Raw genomic sequence first — 18960 nt, 5'->3', positions numbered from 1 at the left:
TTTCAGAGAGAATGGAAAAAACTGGGAGAATGGAGATGGGTCGATAATTATTGACATTATTCTTGGATTTTGATTTTAAAAGAGATGATATATTTGCTAAATGACCCTATGTACTCATGGTCAGTTGCCTTATTCGGGGGCAAGGAGGTGAGGAGATTCAAGACTTTGTTGGGTGTGGTGGAAAGGTGGGATAGTGTGCGGGAACACACGGGAGAAGTGTGTGGTAGCTGTTGGTGCTGAGTGGGTCGGGATTAATTAGATGAGAAGAAGTCATTGAAGGCAAGCGGTCTGACAGGACCGAAATATATTTTAAGACCGAGCCGCAGGGTGTTTGGGATTCTGGTGGGCCTTCTTCTTGTATCAATAAGGGTCCAGAATCTTTTAGATGAGTTAACCTTAATATCCTCAGTGATTGCCCATACATGGTTGGTATAGCCACGGCGAAGAAATTTCCTTGTCAGTTTGCGAATTTTGGATAACTCGGTTCGCGTGTAATGATTGGGGTGGAATTTACTTAATTTCCAGGTTGCTTCTTTGTTGTGAAGAGTGGTGGAGGCTACCTCGGATAACCACAAGGGTCTTCTTTTGGAGATTTTGCTAGACGGGACCAGGTCGTTTATGACACCATGGAGGATAACATAGTCAGACCACGGTGGGATCATGTTCGGGTAAAAATTAGTCTGGTGTGTATCCACCCCCTGCCACACACCCTGGCGGTGGCTTGCAGGGTACATCAATAAATGAAACAAAACAGTAGAAAAGGACGGGGCAGTCCTCAATCGACCCTCACTCCAGGAGGTCCCAGGGTAGGAGGGAAAGTTTTCAGTCAATGGCATTCCAATCCGCTTAGCTCCACGCACGTACAGGCTGCAGAGTTCTGGGTGGGATGGGTGGTGGGGAAATGCGACAGGGTCGTGGGGGAAAAGGGAACTCCAAAGATTCATGGTCGGAGGAAAATGCTTCTGCCGGATGATACCTTAGGTAAAGCGTCAGACGTAAGGACGAGATGCAACGTTGCCATATTTCTAGCCGGGTTAAAATTGCACTGCCTCAACCTAGACCTTTGAGAAAATGGTCGAGGAACAGTGTCGTGCGTGCCATTGGGAATTCCATGAGCTTCTACGAAATTTCGAGGCCCTAATAACCCGTCCACACGAAGATGGATTCCGACATCCTTCGTACGCTGTCACTGTGAAGAGCAAAAACGGAAAATTTTGAGGAGTGGGTCCCAACCGCAATGGTTTCTTCTCACACCCTTCGACCCACGTAATCACCGCAGCCTTCGGCCAGCCTCGCCGAGGAGGCACGTCGGACCCACCACTCAGAGCAGTCATCTCGCAGCATCTGAACACACAGCACTGCCCGTCGCCGGCAGGAGTCCCAGAGCAGGAACCAAGGGATTTACAGTTCAAAAAAGGTAAGGTATTACTACTCGCACCATTAATTTCATGTCGCCATTCCGTTATTCATTGTGCATGGACTGTAATGAAACGGTATATGGAAACTTGCCGGGCACTAAGTGAACATTTGTATTCCGTTATCTCAAGGTCAACAGTCAAGCTACTAAGATGGCTTCCTCATACAAGATGACTTACTTTGACATAAGAGGTTTAGGAGAGCCGATAAGATACCTTTTGGCCTATGGTGGGATCGAGTACGAAGACAAGAGGATAGCATTTGAGGAATGGCCTGCGATGAAAAACTGTAAGCTCAAATTTCCTTTACTTATTCCCTTCAAAATGAAGTTTGGTATACATTTAAGGGCGGAAAAAGGGAAATGCATCATGGCGCGTGACTGATTTTTCTCTCAGTCGTAACAGCTGAAAATTACACAACATCGCTCCCTGTAAGTCTTAAAGGATCTATAAATTCCATCAATAAAGACATTTAAACGAGAGCTCTTTGATTATTGAGTGTTGCGGTGTGATTAAGCATTGAACGAACAGCGTACATCAGGTTTTATAAACGATACATATTTGGTGTAGTATTGTTCGGTACTTTGCAAGCCACCGTTAGGGTGTATGGCAGGGAGTGAATACACAACAAATTAATTTTGACCCGAATATTTTTACCCTTACCGCGCTCGGGCAATGTTATGATCCCCTACCGTTCAAGGAAAAAATGACATATTAAATCTATCTGTTCAAAACTTAATTGAACGTATTAATGGAAAACTACAAATACTTCGGTTTAATATGTATTATTGAGATTTGTCCTTGTCCTGGGAATCGGCTTTGCTAGCAGCAGACGCAATCGACAGTTCTAGAATTGCCTTCCGAGAAAGTCAACTTGTTTATTCCTAGCGGGTTGCGTCAATGAATAGAATAAATAATAGAGATAGACATTGTCAGTTAATTAAACGATCGCGATTTAGTCTTGGGTTTTTGTTGCGATAATATTGCCAAAGTTACTGATAATATGAAAAAAATAACCAATTCAGTGTGAGTAGCAAGTCTGCACCTAGGAGAAAGCTATAACGTATGTAGATCTAGGATGAGCCAGAGGTCAAATGCAAACCCAAACTGCAGATCAAATTTCAAAGTTGAATTTAAAACCAGTCTTGATTATGTGGCGTCGCGTGAATACTTTCACGAATTTTAACACGTTACATAATTAAAAGGGAGAGGCGAGAATGCGCTCCCTTCTCAGCTGCCTGAGTCAACTAATGAATTCGAAGTTCATTCCCCACCTGGTTGACCTTGAGGACGTTCGAGCGTGAGACTTCCTCCCAAGGGTCGAGAAACTACCTGAGCGGCTGCAGGAAGACCCACAGCCAAGTGCAAATGGATGCGCTGCACGCACGAGCAGGCGCATTTTAAAGAAATAGCATATTCTCCTTATTCATAATTCAAGAGGAAAAGATACCCTCGTTAGCACTAAGTTTTTTCAGAACAGGAATGCGATTAAAGCCGGTAGCAATTGGTTATTCATTTTAAATCAAAGGGGTACAATCTTCTTCAGTTCATGTTTGATCAATGCATAATATCTATATTGCCATAACCTGTTCATTAGAATGTCTCACAAGACTCTTTGTGAAATTCTTCAACTGGAAACATGAACAAGAGCTGAGTCTATAAATCTTGTCACGCAAACGTCCAGGGTAACGCACGACAAGGTATTATTATGCGTAATCATCATATCAGATAAATAATAAATATAAGTACTTTCTAACACTGTAAGGCTTTGACGCACGAGAATAAGCCTAAATTCAACATAAGGGATAGAGAAGTTTTGGAAACACATCTTACAATAATATATCCCTTTCTTCCCAATTACTTTCTATTAATGCACCAGGGGTTACAACATCTTAGCTCCAGGTGTAACGATCTGTCGAAATATTTTAAGAGTTTATGTTTTAAAACAAGAGAGCGGAAATTTTTATTTACTAATCAAAATAACTAAAGTTGATCAAGAAATAAACCTATTCAGGTACTAATTATAACATACCTCCCCGAACTGAATCCGACGCGCTGAAAAATCTCTAGTATAATTTGGCAAAAAAGTAATTTTATGCTGAAGCATTCTGGGCATATACGAGCAATCTGCATTTCGCTATACGTTGTGCACTTACTCGGGTAACGTGAGAAATAGTGTCAATAATAAGTGGTGGAAGCATATACGTGCTATTTTTTTAAACTTTCTTTTAACTTCCAATATCCTAATTACAAACCTTCAAACCGGTGGGAGTCGGCGAACGATGTCTTCCGATTCATTCTCAATAATGCTGCAATGGACTACCCTAACGTGCACTATGCTTCAATCGACATCAGCGACGCATGTCCTCGGAGGATTTAATTTTTTTTCGGAAGAAATTCAAAAGCAAAAGGGCTAATCACAAAGGGGTGCGGTATATGCTGCAGGGTTTCCCATTGCCAACATAATTTCAATTCGGCGGAGTCATTCCCTGCCATTCCACTTAAACCACGTCTAATGGCACTCGTGTATGGATAAAATAATGAATTCCATTGCTCTGTGTCGTTCTTTCTTTCCATATCACTGAAATTCTACATCTGCATATCCTACACCAGGGATTGGTTCCCCAAGTAAACCGGAACGCAAACAACTGCGTCGTGAGTGGTCTGATATTTCAGAAGGAGTTTTGCTATCGCATTCCAGTCACCCTTCATATAATTAACTACAAGTAATGTGGGGTTTTTGGTGCCTAATCAAATAAGTTACAGTTCCCGGTGTTGATCAAATCTTTGAAGTCTCTCTATTTATAGTATTGAAATTTAAACCTACCCAATTTTGATAGAACCTGGGAATTGGATATATAAATATAAACTACCGTTATCAAATTAAGATTGATATCTTTCTTTTATATGCCATGAAAAGTAGTGAAATTTTCTATTCTTTATGATATATTGCAGGGTTCGAAAAATTAAACTTTTTCTGATACTAAAATATAAGCAGAAGGGCGATTGTTTCATTACTCATTGCAACAAAACACATAAGCTTATACGCGGGAAAGTACGGTTAGTACACATTTCAGGGGGCAAGGCTTGTATTACCAAAAGGGACACCAATGACCCGCTGAAAAACGTCCTAGCGATACGTTTTATATGCAGAGGATGAACTGAACTATAAAGGAGATTGACTGCGAATTTCAATGCAACCGTACAAATTTTTTTAAAGAAAATGCAAAATAAGGCAAGCGGAAAACGATTTAAACCAATTGGGTGAAAATCGAGAACGCGGTGTTGATTCAATCGCTCTGAAGGTATGATTGAACTGAGCCACTGCCGCAAAACCCTGATAATTTTATTTTTTTTCCAGCGACGCCCTACGGAAAGTTACCAACAGTGGAAATCGACGGACAACTGTTCCACCAATCGGCCGCCATCGCGCGTTACATTGCAAAACAATTGAAACTCACAGGAGACGATGACGTAGAAGCCATGATGTGCGACATCGTTGTAGACACCTTCACAGATCTCCGAGTTCGTAAGTATTCCAGCAAAATGAAGCGAGCGACGAGAAAAAATATGACGAATACTATGTTACATGAATTAAAAAAGCACCATTATATTTCTATCTTTATCTAACATCTGCTGTTTAGGCTTTCTTACTAGTAAATGTTTTCTGGCACTGACAGTGCCACCACAGTCCATTGAATAAGGAAAATCTAAAACTCAGGAAAGTCTATTGGCTCTTGTGGCACTGCCGAGTGGATTCAACTTCCTTTTTCTAAACTAGAAGGTCACTGCGATAAAAAAATTTAAAACAACGGGTTCTCGTATCGATTATTTTTAAGCCGGCTTTTTAAAAAATTAATAAAGTGATTTAAAAATAAATGCATGGGAAATGTGACATAATACAGCATTTATTAATACGAAATATCAGCCGGGGCAGAGTATCGTAAATGATAACATAAATACCAATAAAAAACTCCCAAATAATGATTTTTTAAATATAATGTACTATTTTTCAATCCCAATTCCGCGTAATCTTAATATCAAGTAAGAAGCCCTGCTGGTTTTTGACTTGGAATAATCCAGCCTCTACAGAATGTAAACAATTCGTTATTACATGTGCTTACAAAATATATCAATTTGAGAGATAGTGTAACCTGCAAACCTAGCTTGGATAATATCCAGATTGGATTGCTGGTTATACATTATGATATTACCGAGCCAAAGCAGCAATATATTTTTATCGAGCTCGATTCATTTATTACCGCTGCCCAATGTGCTCCACAGAATAGATCTCAGACCCATTTCCTCCTAGTCCCTCTCGACCACGTCTCAACGAACGTGAAATCCTCCTTCAACGAGAAGTGCGCACATTACATTTTAAAAATAGCATCTACATTCATCCTGGCTGGTACGGTCATTCTTCACTTGAAAACGATATAAATGAATTGAAGGAGTTTAGATTCACGTCATGAGTCACCCTTTTCTTTTTTCCCTTTCCTCTCAGAGACGAGCTCATGGTTCCGAGAGAAAGATGAAGCGATCAAGGAGAAGAAGAGAGGACCGTTGCTCAACGAAATCGTGCCTTTCTACATGGAGAGATTCGAGAAGGAACTCGAAAAGAATTCGGGAAACTTTGTGAAGGGGAAGGTAAGCACGCATCCAGGACGGCAAAAATGTTATGAAACTCATTCGACTCATTCCACCATTGCTATAAGAAATTATATTCTTGACCTGGTCACCATATGAGGTAACCACAAGTCATTTCCTTCCTATTCTACGGACATGAAAATTTCAATTATCTACAACAGTTTTACAATTAAGGGTTATACCCACTGGTAGGCCGCTGGACTAATGTAACAGCCTCGGGTTGGATTCTAGATTAGGTCTCCGTGCACTCTAATACTGATTCAAGTTGTGTGATTTTTCGGATTCGGATCTTCATGGGAAATCGTAGACGGCACGGAGAAAGGAACTGCACTACCATGATGCGTTAATAACACGCACCATTTCGAGCTAAATACGTGGCGAGTTCGAACCTCGCCTATTAAAACAACCTCAGGGTTGCGTCTTCAACCTGAAGACGCCGGATGAAACTTCGGCGAAACTGTTGTCGGCTTCAAACAACAACGCGGTGAAAACCCGGACATGCAGAATTCTTCAACCTCAGGGTTGATTACTGCGATTAATTATGGATGATTCCGACTTCATAAAAGAAAGAGCAACTTCACAGTTCCACGAAGATTTTTGGTAAATTATGATTAACCTAAATTAACCAACATAATCGGCAATCGGCACAAATATTTGTATCAATAAATATTTAATAATTAATTTATTATTTATATTTCAATAATTATTTGCGCAAACCATACACATTTGTCACGCAGCACTACATACATGTATATAAGTGTATATGTACATATACATGTAATATATTATGTAATACTCACTGATTAAACGTAGCCGTTAGTCAAATCAAATGTGATCGGATATTAAATTTTGATTTCTGTCATAGGAGGGCTTAGGTGGACTCTTTTCCAGATTCCGAAATTTTATAATGGTTCCTGCCGTACTTTCATGTCACTATTACCCGCGCTTAAAGATGTGACTGGTTGCTTATAACTGTAAAACTTTGAAATGAACTAGGATTGGGTTATCTATAAATCTATATTAAAAAACAGATATTTAATCTGGCGTCCATATGAAGGCGCGTGAATTTTTTCCAAAAATGATATAAAGCAGCAACACAAAAATCAAACGCTCTATAATAGCAACCTTATCATCCCACCAGTATGTACCCACTAAAAAGACACCCGAAAAGAATGTTCGAGCCTAATAAAAAGGGGGATTGGAATGGTGTTGTAGCTTGAGCACTGGCTTCCCACTCCGAAGGCTTGGGTTCGGCCTTGACAGAGGTTTTCAGTGGTCTATCGATCTCTATTTTGGTGCCATGTGGAGGTCACTTCAAGTGGAGTACTCAGTCCGTCGGACGGAATGTTAGAATATGCGTTACTACTTGGCTGTTCTCATTAACAGAAGGCTAATGCTGAAGCCGGATTTCAATCCACCCTTTTCCCATTCCTAGAAAATCCTACCACTACCAAATCCATCTACTCTTAGCTAACGGTCACCGCGCTGCCTAATTACTGATGTTAATAATAAAAAAACTACAAATATCGAAAATTAAGCGTGAGAGGAATATGGCGTGATAGTAATAATTGATTATTCAATTTTGTTTCATCATTTCAGCTAACGTGGGCAGACTTTTACGTAGCTGCTGTGATGGAAGTCATCGGCGACATGTGTAAGGAGAACTTCCTGGAAAAATACCCGAATTTGAAGGCATTGAACGAGAAAATCAGCAACATTCCACAGATCAAGGATTGGATCCAAAAGAGACCGATAACTCCTTTCTAAGATGAGTCACTCGGCCATCGAAGAGTCTCACTCAATATATATACCGTTACTTTAACTTCAGCCTTGGGCATCTAAAAAGGAGCGTATTCTGCAGGAAATGTCAAGAAGCATTCTAATGCATTTTAATACCTGAAATATACATATGTATACAGAAAATAAAAGTATTTCATCTCAATATAACTCCCACAAAATACTCTCGTCTAAATTATTTAAAATTAAACGATTCTCGACCTCGCAGTCCTATATACAGCCTTCGCAACTTAATCGTTCGTAGGCGAACACGTAGGCTCTGCCTGATGTGAAGAAACGAGTACAAAATGAGACATAAAACTAAAACCAATTTAATTATCAAGATTATAGAGATTTTGCACGATTTGACGGTAAAATTGGTAATTATATGCGAACATTTTAAGAGATACACACAGCCATTTTTATTATTTTACCTATAACGAGAAATGGATTTAGAATTTACGCATGTAGGGTGCTCCAGATTAGCTCTCATTAGAATTTAATGACGTATATTAAGTTGTCTCCGTCTAAGTGTTGCAGGAGACAGTTTCATCAGCCAGCGTGAGCTAAACAGAGGCAACTTGGCAACAGATTCAAATATTGTGGAGTCTACTTGAATAAGAAGTTATTCTATTTGTAAAAAATGCACCAGTTTATTTTCATAAATAACTGAGTCTCAGCTTCACAATAACCAAAGTCTCAGCTTCGGCAGGTTCTCATTTGACGATTATTTCAATGGTCCTAATTTTACTAATACGAAGGGATTACCTTCACTAAGGCACATTAGCTCGTCGAAATAGGCGAATGACAACATCGTGCTATTCTACCGCTTAATATTAAGGTTTCCATGCGAACATTTGAGGCAAGTGAGCGGTAGTCGAATTGAGACGTCATGTCGTTTACTGAAGCTACGTGACGTGAAGGCACGAATAGACTCAGTCGTCAAATAGCGTTTAATCAAATAGTGTTTCGGAGGAAGATATTTTGACGCAGTGTATTTTCGTTTCAAACGTCATGATCATAATTACGATGGGTTGTAAAGGATATGTCTTGAGCAAATGCATGTTCATTATATTAGTTTTGACGGTAAATTAGCTTAGTTGTTTCAACAAATCGCTTAAGAGAAAAATAGGCGACAAGAAGGAAAATTTGACATAGGCGAAAAGAAGTAAGGGTATTAAATACTGAAAATTATCAAACAACCATACGAAATTCCTGCCTGCTTCCTTTAAAAAATTACGCTGAAAGTAATTGATGATCAATAAGAGATAACATGTAAACATGTGATAAATCGGAAATGCATTTTCGTTTTCACTTTACTTCCCTTAGTAAATATCATTGTGAGCTTCCTAAATTTAGCGAATATGATCTTATAATTCGATTTACAACTAATAAATGATGTTAACTAGCAAAAAAAATGAAATCAAATGTATACATTAATTCTTTACGAATGTAATTCTTCATTACAACTTATTCTTCTTCGAACAATTAGCGCATCCACTTCCAGTTACTCAAATGCCTCACTCCTAACCACACACGCTGCTTCCTGTAGACGAGGAGAAACATCCCTTTCCCTCTCCTAAGAAACTTAGTTCAACCCCCCCAGCTTCTGAGCACATCCGCACCGCAAGAAGTCTTATGAACCTCTACGCTGCCTTCCTACTTAGTTTGGCTAGAAACAAATTAACTCCATTGGAAAACCTTTCGACAATGCCTGATGTCTGCGAATGATAACTCGCGTTAATATTCCATATGAGGGTCGCTGGAAACACAAAAATACGTAGTAGTTTTCAATTAAATAATAAGGCTACCTTCCTACATGAAATAGCAGATGAATAATTTGGATGATGGGATATAAGGTGTTAAGTACGGTCCCATTCAAATATCATGATAATATAGCTGAGCATAAATATATGATAGTAGTGAACCGTTGTTTTATTCCCATAGGCCAGAAATGGTGTTCAAAGTGATAGGACCAAGCAACAAAAGGAAATTTCCCTAAAAATAGAACTGGAAGCCCAGGACGCTGAATTTACGGAAGAAAGACTATGGAAGCTGTCCAAAGTACCAATTTATCTTCGCAAAAGAAAATAAACCAGATGGTGACTTCAATTTCACGTAAAATTGATAACTTCAATGTATCTAGAAATTCAAAAACCTAAACAAATAAAAATACTCAACCCATTACTTGACAGTTTTTAATAAAAAGAATTAAAATTATTCTTTGGAACGTTGAGAAATGAAGTCTTTCGCAGCCATCGAAAATTTCTATATTAACGATAATTAAAAACCACATTTTACTATCTGTTTTATAAAGCTTTAAAAAAGTATGGGGAGGGAATTAATGTCTAATATCCATAGGAAGCCCAAGTTCATTGATAATCCTGCGGACGGATATAGAAATATTTTATGTAATCACAAGATATAAGCCGGAGTGTAATGTTATGGAGTCACGTGCAACGTTTTCCTGAGCTCCGAGACTCGGAAAGCATGATGCCAATTATTTCATAACTCCGTACATAAAATGCATATTGCTTCTTTGCCTCCACTAAATGCTCCAGTTGCAATTTGCCCAAGTCCTACAGAGGACAATGCAGAAACAAAAACAGCAGCTTTCTTGGTTCAAATAATACGATGAAATTGAAGAAGACGCCAGTATCAACGAGCGTGTCTGAATATCAACCGTCCTATGCAAACACATAAACCTGACCTGGTAGCATGGCCTAACTCACATCCGTCAACCAGAAATCGATTTGATGGATGACGGTAGAGCTCAGATGGTACGACCCGCTTTGCGCATGGGATGGTATGATCTGATAGCCAATTATTCCTTGAACCAGGTTAATTAACAATTTTATTAACTAACCAATAGTTATATACTTTCAAAGCAGGATAGGAAAAAGAAGGCGATATTAACATAAATACATTTATAAAACAATTATTAACGACATTATTTTAATTTTGGTTCCTAAATAATTGGGAACGTAAAATAACTGATTCCCGAGGCTTAAATAATGTTAACCTTATTAGCAAGAGCATTAAAAACCTAAAGAGAAATTTGTAAGCTGCCTAGCTTGAATGGAAAATCTGAGTTATACAGAATGATCTCGTATGAACATTAAAAGGGAATATATTCCCACCCCATGATAACTGCACCCTTCCAAAAACTACTAAGTGGGCTTTAGTTGTGAAAGAACCCCCCACAACCCGGGCTTCCGCCCTAACACGGATCGATAATTTCCCACCCACAAACTAACACACGTATGCCTCTCACCTCGGCTCGCTTCCTGTCGCACACCACCCCCTCCTCGCCACAGCCACGTCAACCCCTTCCTTCTTCCCTCCCCCTCCCCCGTCGCACACACACTGTAACTCCCTTCCCCGCCTCTTCCCTGGAGGGTTGCTTGCTCCCAAAGTTCTGGGTGGCGTCGGTGGCTCGTTATTTATGGCACGGTCGTAAGGCGCTGTAATTCTCCCCACCCGAAAAAAAAGTCGTCCCTTATATATGAGAAGTACCCTTGTCATCATCGTTCGGCTAGATATTTTACATCGCTTACTCGATTCGGGGGAAGGAGACTTAGAACTGAAATGCTTCCTCGTCAACCGCTTGGAATCGTTGTACGCCCAATCGGAGCTGGGAATGCGGGGTGTGGGCAGGAAGGAGGCGATGAGACTTAAATTCGAGGTGCATCAACCATAAATGAATGGATTTAGTTCGCGGAGAGATGGAAGTTTCGCGCGATCACGATTATTTTGCGCGTGTTTTTGGCGTAATGAAATTATCAACGGTTAAAGAGACACCCACTTGCAGAAGTTCCCTAAATTACGAGGTCATGTGGTCTTAAATGGAATGCATTCATTTAATCGTCGTTGTTTTAGTTTCCATATGTGCGAAGTGAGGGAAGAGTGCTAACTTATGAGGAAAGAGAAATGAAACGCTTTAGATTTGAAGAGCATACGACTAGACGGAGGGTTGCGGGCACCGTTGGTTGGCACTTAACGCCTTCAATCTATTTCAGTGCTTTCCTAACGTTGAAAACCTAATCGCAGTTAGGAGGAACCCAGCAGTATTTAATTTCAAAACTATTTTTTAAACAGTCGAGGCGAAATTAAAATTCTTGTTAAACAGAACTGGCCACATCTCTAGGCGTAGGAAAAGGAAGCATTGGAATGTCGCAAACAAGATTCATAGATACACGGCCATGGCAAGGTAGGTCTCAACATCAGGTGACAATGTTAATTCGCACAGATATGTACATGCTAGCAGATGTTCAGGATTGGTAGAAGAGGATTTTCTTCAGATGAGAGTCACATAGTGTTTGTGAATGCTATTTTTTCACTTGATGATGCCTGGCATCGTTTTCGAGTAGCTAGGTCGTATTTCAATAAGTATTATTAGGGCACTGCTCGCTATACCTGCTCTTAATAAAAAAGAATTCCACTAAGTAAAGCCTGATAGTCTCCTTTATGCCAACCTATGTCAAAAATTAAGTGAGAGTAATTTTAAATAACTACTGAAATATATATGAAGGAGGGTACGTCTTGCTATAGGTTTCTTTTATTATTACCTAAGTCATTCACAAAGCAATCATTGCAGCAGGTGGCATGGTCACTTTTATGTAATTCTTAGTAAGTCGCATGGAAATAGACTGATAGTTCTCTCGATAGAAAACTCCTCATTTGCTAAAAATATCTCAAATAGAATTATGAAACGAAAAATATACAGGGCGTTGAAAATTCATTTCATTCAACTCGAGGGGTAGTAAAGGACGCTTAAAAGTGAATAGTAAGGGGCTGTAGGAGGTTAAGTGAAAATAATTTCAAGTAAAAAATTGCGATGATTTACCACGGTGCCAAATTCAGATTCACAAATAAAAGTTGGTGCAAAGTTCGCACGCCACTGATTCGCGCAGACATGTCAAAAACGACATTTTCGGGCGAGAACTCGTTATCACGTCCCTCCGACCTTGGTCCTTGCTTACGCCATTGCCAGTCGTCGCACACGTCACGAAAAAATGTTGAAAATTAAAATAAGTCCTTGAAGAGATCACTTCAAGTTCAAGAGTAGAGCGGAAAGAGGGCTGCCACTTGAGCACTGCATGGACTGACGGACGAGGGCGATAACTGAAATGTTCATATTCACATGGGAATAAAACCGGAAAACAGACTACACATTTCCCGGAACTAGGGCAAAAAGTCAACCCATGAGGGGATTATTCCCCATTTGAATTGGTGAACATTATCCAGAGTTAACCAAAGAGCATGAATGGTGGGGCTGACAAGAATTAAGAATGCGATGAGAAGATCACGATTCACTCCCTGATTCATTGATTATTGCTGATCCCGAATACGGCAAGAGTAGGCAAAATGCTAATCAAAATCTTACGGTACCTATGACAAAAATCAACAAAAATAACTTTTAACAGTTGAAGGTATAATTGCTACCTGATTTAGTCACCTGCACAAATTAATTTAAATTACTACCCACGGTTACCGATGAGGCGAATTAGATTATATTACCCCAATGTAATTATTTCAGGACAATCGATTACACAGCACAGAAATTAAAATGCATTCGATTAGAGCTTCACATCAATCCCAGTCTTATCATTAAGTATCCTAAATAACAAATGATATAGCTTGGGGAGTTATCTCGGATATTCGAATTGCATTGAATATTTTAGCACACAGTTCATCAATCTTACTGAGATGGGTTCGTTACTCCTTAATCGCGAAGGGACAGCCATGGGTGGGAAAGTGATCAATTATTTTTGACTTTGCACCTGCTACTTTCAGCACTAATCCGATAAAAGGACATCGTTATCGTTCACGGAGAGGAACATCACGAGCTTAATCTTAAGAAAATAATAAATCTCTGTACGAACCACAATACCACCGAATCATTCGAAGATTTAAGGATACATGTACGTAACTTAACTTTCGAGAGCTAAATAGTCCCTTATCCAGCCGTCAAATGCCCTTCAGAATAAAAAGGTTCTAATATTTATTAATCATCATTAAAAGCATTGAAGAAAAACCAAATACTTCGGTGCTTCATTTAAGATTCTAAGTGGTCATTATACATACTTTACGAATTTGTTCAGAGAACCTTTTACGCATCTTTACACCTATAACTACAGAGAGTCATTACGTTTGGATCCAAAACAGCGTATGGCCTGTACGAGAAATATTTATGATCTTTTATGCGGTCGAATATCATCAATATTTAAAGACCAATTATTGTTTAAATTTGTGGCAAGTATTACTCCCCAGTTTTTTCCTAAAACTTTCGGGTAAAGCCAGTGCCGTCTAGAAGACACGTTCTTAGCCAAATCGGAAGAAAGTAGGACCCTCTGACCCTCATATGTACATACGGAGAAGTTTTCCTTTGACTGCTTACGAATCACATTACTCCGATGGCCATTGCATGACAATTTATGTTACTCTCGCGTGTGAATAAAATCTTACAACTCTTAAGGAATGCGCAGAATAACACCAATTGTGTTTATCGTGGTGAGATATAAAATGAAAAAAAGTGTACAAGTAAACCAACATCGGTCAATCGACTTTTACTTCCAATTTTGTTATCAAGTTGAAGAGATATCATCGATATGACGGAAATAGTCCAATCAATTCTTTTATTTAAATCAATAACATCACGTGACTAAACTACATAATAATTGAAGGGCGAATCAACCTTCAATGTCAAACTATCTCCAATTCTCCATTTCAGTATATGGCCAAAATCTTATCATTAGGCGAGTTATTTCTGATCATGTCTACTGGCTGGTAAGGTATTATCAGTAGCATGACCCCAATATGTATCAACAGAATAGGGGTAATAACAATTCTTCATGTAGCACTGGAATTTTTCAGAAATGATATCGTTCTAATTAAAAGAGGAGTGTTACGAGGAGAAATGACTCCGATAATCGCTAGACCAAAAATAAACGTCAACGCCAAGCACATTTCAAACGCAAAGTGGATGGATTCGTATTCAACGTAGGGAAATCTAGGCTTCCCGATATACTTGTACCCTACAGAATCACCCCTTCAAGAGGTGGGGTGATATGGCGATTTCGATGGAAGCGCAAAGTTAGCCGCAGCGATTCTCGCCGTTCTATTTATAATGCAGAAAGAGGGAGGGGGAGGAATAAGCAAAGACGCAAGGACGACCCCTTGCCACTTGACCCACATCCTAACCTCGATAAAAAATCTTAAGATTCCATCCCGACTCCTTACACTCCCACCCCTAAGACCTCTTACTCAACAACCACCTCTGCTCCCGGCGAAAGAAAAAATACACAACTTTCGCACCTTTCGTCCATCTGCGGCTCTTGGTTGAAAAAAAAATATAAACAGCAGCAATATAGCAGGGTATTCAAGTTAAAAATACATGCTCCTTTCGAGGAACAAAAAAATATGATAATAATCCCGGAAAGTCATCCCAAGTTGAAATCCTCGTAAATTACACACAGATTAATTAACAAATAAATTAAAAGGTTTACTCGCCAAGTAAATACGAGGGAAATAGTCGCGCATGTTATGTCGATAATTCTTTCGGTCTAGATATTTTGTAAGCACTAGAATGAATATTGGAATAAAGATCATAGGAAGGGTTTGCCGGGGATAACATTAATTGACTGCGAGGTTTTCCATTCCTTTTAGCGACATTAGAACGAGATAAAAATAATTGAAAAGCGATAGGCTTAAAAAATAACCCAACCAAAAGACTACAAATCAAGTAATAAACAGGTAAATTGAGATGGAATCGGAAAAAAATATAATCGCTTGCCACTGTGACTTCAACAAGGACTATAATCGTAGTTTTCGAAATTACGCGCCATTAATTATTACCAGAGAAGTATTGTATGCTGCTAGCATGTATTGATTCGTGCATAGCGATGAACAATATCCTGGTTTTCAGTTCCCTGAGGCTTTCATTTAATGTTTTTAATATATAATAAATAATTCATACGTCACTAATGTGTAACAATATACGGGTATGCTAACAAAACAAAGCTAAATAATTAAAAGAAAGATGATATAATGAGATGGAGCGCAAAGACAACAGACTGACTAACCTGACTAACAAAGGCTTTTTCAAAAAACATTTTCAACGACATTAGCTAATAATGATGTAACACATAAGAGCATGTTACGTGCGACACCATTACACATTGATAACATGAATTAACGAGGATAATGAACATAAACAGGACAAACTTAAAGTGACTGATATGTAATTTATAGGCCGGACGAAATGAGATGACCGTTAAGCCACATAACGATAAAAAACTACCAATTAAGAATAATCGTCGCACTCAAGCATGAAGTCAACAGAACATCCGCCGAGAAGGAGAATAAATACATGGGTTTATAGTAATGAGTAAATATTGCAAAAAGTTGACTTTTTCCAAACATGAATCCTCTTAAGCTCCTTTCAAGAGGGAAATGGACAGGGAGATCCTACAAAGATATATCTTTCACGGTAGAGATTTAAAAAAGGGAACTCTAGGAATGGCAGAATGGATTCTCTAGCAAAAACCTTATCCCAAGCCTTTTTACTAATATTGGAGAGACCTACTACAGCTTTCACACACGCTAGAACTAAAATTTTGAGCAAACGAAAGCTTGTTCCACATTTAAATAAAATTTTCATTGCCTGTACTTTCACCGCATTCGCAATTTTCAATTCTTTTACAAGAATTAATGCTATCCAGAGTAAATCATCTAGAGCAGTTTTAGATAACTCGCTGGATTTTCGTACATAGTGATCGGCTGAATGCGAGTAATGACGTGAATGTTTACGACTTTGGTGAAACATTGAAGAACGTTATGCGAGAAAAACCCTTGAGAACACGAAACCACTGGTCGGAAGAATTTCACATTAGGGATGTATTTCATATTTGAGGTGTTGGAGCGTATCCATCAAGCTATTGATTGGTTAACAATACCACTCACACCAGAATTAAAAGAAAAATTAATGGGTATAACCTTCTGAAGTTATCTGTATCTCGTTTCCCCAGCCATATGGGTCCTTCTCAAGGAATCGAGAACTGTGTGAAATGAACCTAGGTTACGGTCGCAGGTAATTTTTTTAGATTCAAATTTCCGACCGATTTTACAGGAGAGAATACAGCCTTTTTCTCTCGCTTATTTGTAATTGATGAAATACTTTCTAAAAACTATTTCTCATTTCTGATCGTGGGAGAGGTATCGAAACAGCCGGCCATGCTCATACTAGTACGGGTTTACATCAGGGCCGGCCCGTGGGATGGCCCCTACAAACTTGTCAAAACCTATACAAGAGCTGGTCTTAAAGCCAAAAAGAACATCTTTTTCATCGAGAATTCACTATTCTCCATTTCAATTCTGAACGTTCTTTAAAAAATGCACCTAACCTTCCGATTTTTCCCGAATTTTTTAACAAGTTGAGAAATTTCAAACTTTGGCCCGATTTTTCGATTGAATGGCCACCCTGTAGGTGAAATTCACTTCATTTTAGTAATGAAGATAATATTTCATAAGATCTTCTCGCGATATACACGTACTACAGGGTCCGTAGCGTAACGCCCTAAAGAACACATGATGTTTGCCCAAACACTAATTCAAATGTACGTTTTCGGTAATTCTCACATGACTTTTAATAGTGTGTCAAGTCAAACAAGAATACAACTACCTAATTCCTCAACGGTAAATTTTTGAGACTCATGACTGCATTCTTAAACTTCTTGACCAAGACATTGAGAGTAAAAATCCCCTCCATTTATTAACTTTCAAACCCTAAAGCGGACTAATTAGTTTCAGGTTGATGCTTAGGATAAAAATGACAACCATGAATTCAACCATTTCATTCGAAGGATTCGAAAACCAGTGACGCCAGGGCCCTGATGTGGCGAGATTCATAATTCTGCAGGAAATTTTATTCGTGAATAATCTCTTCATAAGAAAAAGCGCGGCTATTGTTTTATTTAAGGTGGTCTACCACTGAAGGTACTTTTTCGATGGACAAGTTTAAGAAAGGCTACACCATACCCTAAACCTAAAAAGCATATCAACGGGAAAATTATGCAGAAAAGTCGCGAAATCCACCGCAATGGGGTAAACCCAAAGGTTATTAAAAATTCAATAAAAATCCAAAAGACATAATGAAGCCACGCCGCGTATTAGCAATGAGTAGGAATACGTGGCACTTTAATGCGGCGCCCCCTCGGATTTTATTCCCCGACTAGGGTATGAGGTCAAGAAGTTTTCCCAAGAGTGCAATTAAAAAAAGAAGACGGAGGTCCCTGGCCGGCCGAGTTCACCAGCGAAGCGGAGGGGTCTGGAGGGCCAACAGCCGACATCTCGGCGAGATGGGCACATTGGCAGAGTTGCTGTGGGAAGGCTCATAGAGAGGATAAGGAGTAAATAGGGAAAGGGGGGGGGGGTGAGAGAAACCTGAAGAGGTGAAACAAGGTCGAGGTAAACGTATTTTAGAAGGGGACAGTGAAAAGAACTTCGGCCTAACATTATGAGCTAATTTTCTATTCAACCGAGACGGTTTAAGGGAAACGATCACAAGCTGGTAAAATATAACTGAAAGTATTCGAAAATATGCTCTTTAGCTAAACGGCGAGGAAAATATTAGGAAAAGTCCGAAACCCGCTTATGCGAGACGTTAGGCTCCATGTCCCCGTAACAGCCGGCCTTCGTTCTTAATTTTGAAATTGAATTGAACTGAAGAGCATGGATCAGAGTCACTACCCAGTTCCCAGCCTTCATAGCCGCACGACAGAGAACTTCTTCCGTTTCCTTTTTCTCCTAGTCTTACACCAAGCCCATGGAGTTTTTGATTATACTATACCAGACCACTGAATTCAATATTTCAAAAATGAACAGCTAATTAGTATTCACGTTTGTTGACCATCTTCACTGAGAGGCAATAGAGGAGAAATGATAATAGAGGAGAAAATGCTGGGAAAGTGAGGCAGATGGAGAAAAGTAATAGTCATCTTGAATGGAATTAAGGGAGGAAGAAAGTATGAGCTAAAGGATGAGTTATTGTAGATTGTGGTATAAGATTTAATGAGTTTTGTGTCATTTAATAAAAGGGCTTACGAGCGTGAATCGCCAAGTG

At 39.2% G+C, this 18960-nt stretch overlaps 2 protein-coding genes across 5 annotated transcripts in view; one reads left to right on the top strand and one right to left on the bottom strand.

The window, feature by feature from the left end:
- spas (spastin) overlaps positions 1–18960 on the bottom strand; it is a 350388-nt gene that overhangs the window by 125822 nt on the left and 205606 nt on the right. The gene's annotated exons all lie outside the window — the stretch shown is intronic.
- LOC139699102 (glutathione S-transferase-like) lies at positions 1180–8006 on the top strand. The gene is made up of 5 exons (XM_071598125.1): positions 1180–1417; positions 1548–1704; positions 4777–4944; positions 5920–6062; positions 7662–8006. Exons 2-5 carry the CDS (start codon positions 1569–1571, stop codon positions 7827–7829), a joined length of 615 nt encoding a protein of 204 aa, XP_071454226.1. The 5' UTR covers positions 1180–1417; positions 1548–1568; the 3' UTR covers positions 7830–8006.

The sequence above is a fragment of the Hetaerina americana genome, unplaced genomic scaffold (genome assembly GCF_022747635.1).
Source record: "Hetaerina americana unplaced genomic scaffold, ioHetAmer1.1.p SCAF_9, whole genome shotgun sequence".
Lineage (NCBI taxonomy): Eukaryota > Metazoa > Arthropoda > Insecta > Odonata > Calopterygidae > Hetaerina > Hetaerina americana.
This window is presented reverse-complemented; position numbering and strand designations above follow the sequence as displayed.

What these genes read in the sequence shown, in the direction of transcription:
- LOC139699102 (XM_071598125.1), top strand. Translation starts at nt 1,569, where the DNA reads ATGGCTTCCTCATACAAGATGACTTACTTTGACATAAGAGGTTTAGGA. An exon ending in CTTCACAGATCTCCGAGTTC is followed by an intron (nt 4,945 to 5,919) that starts GTAAGTATTCCA and finishes CTTTCCTCTCAG; the next exon opens with AGACGAGCTCATGGTTCCGA. An exon ending in GAAACTTTGTGAAGGGGAAG is followed by an intron (nt 6,063 to 7,661) that starts GTAAGCACGCAT and finishes TCATCATTTCAG; the next exon opens with CTAACGTGGGCAGACTTTTA.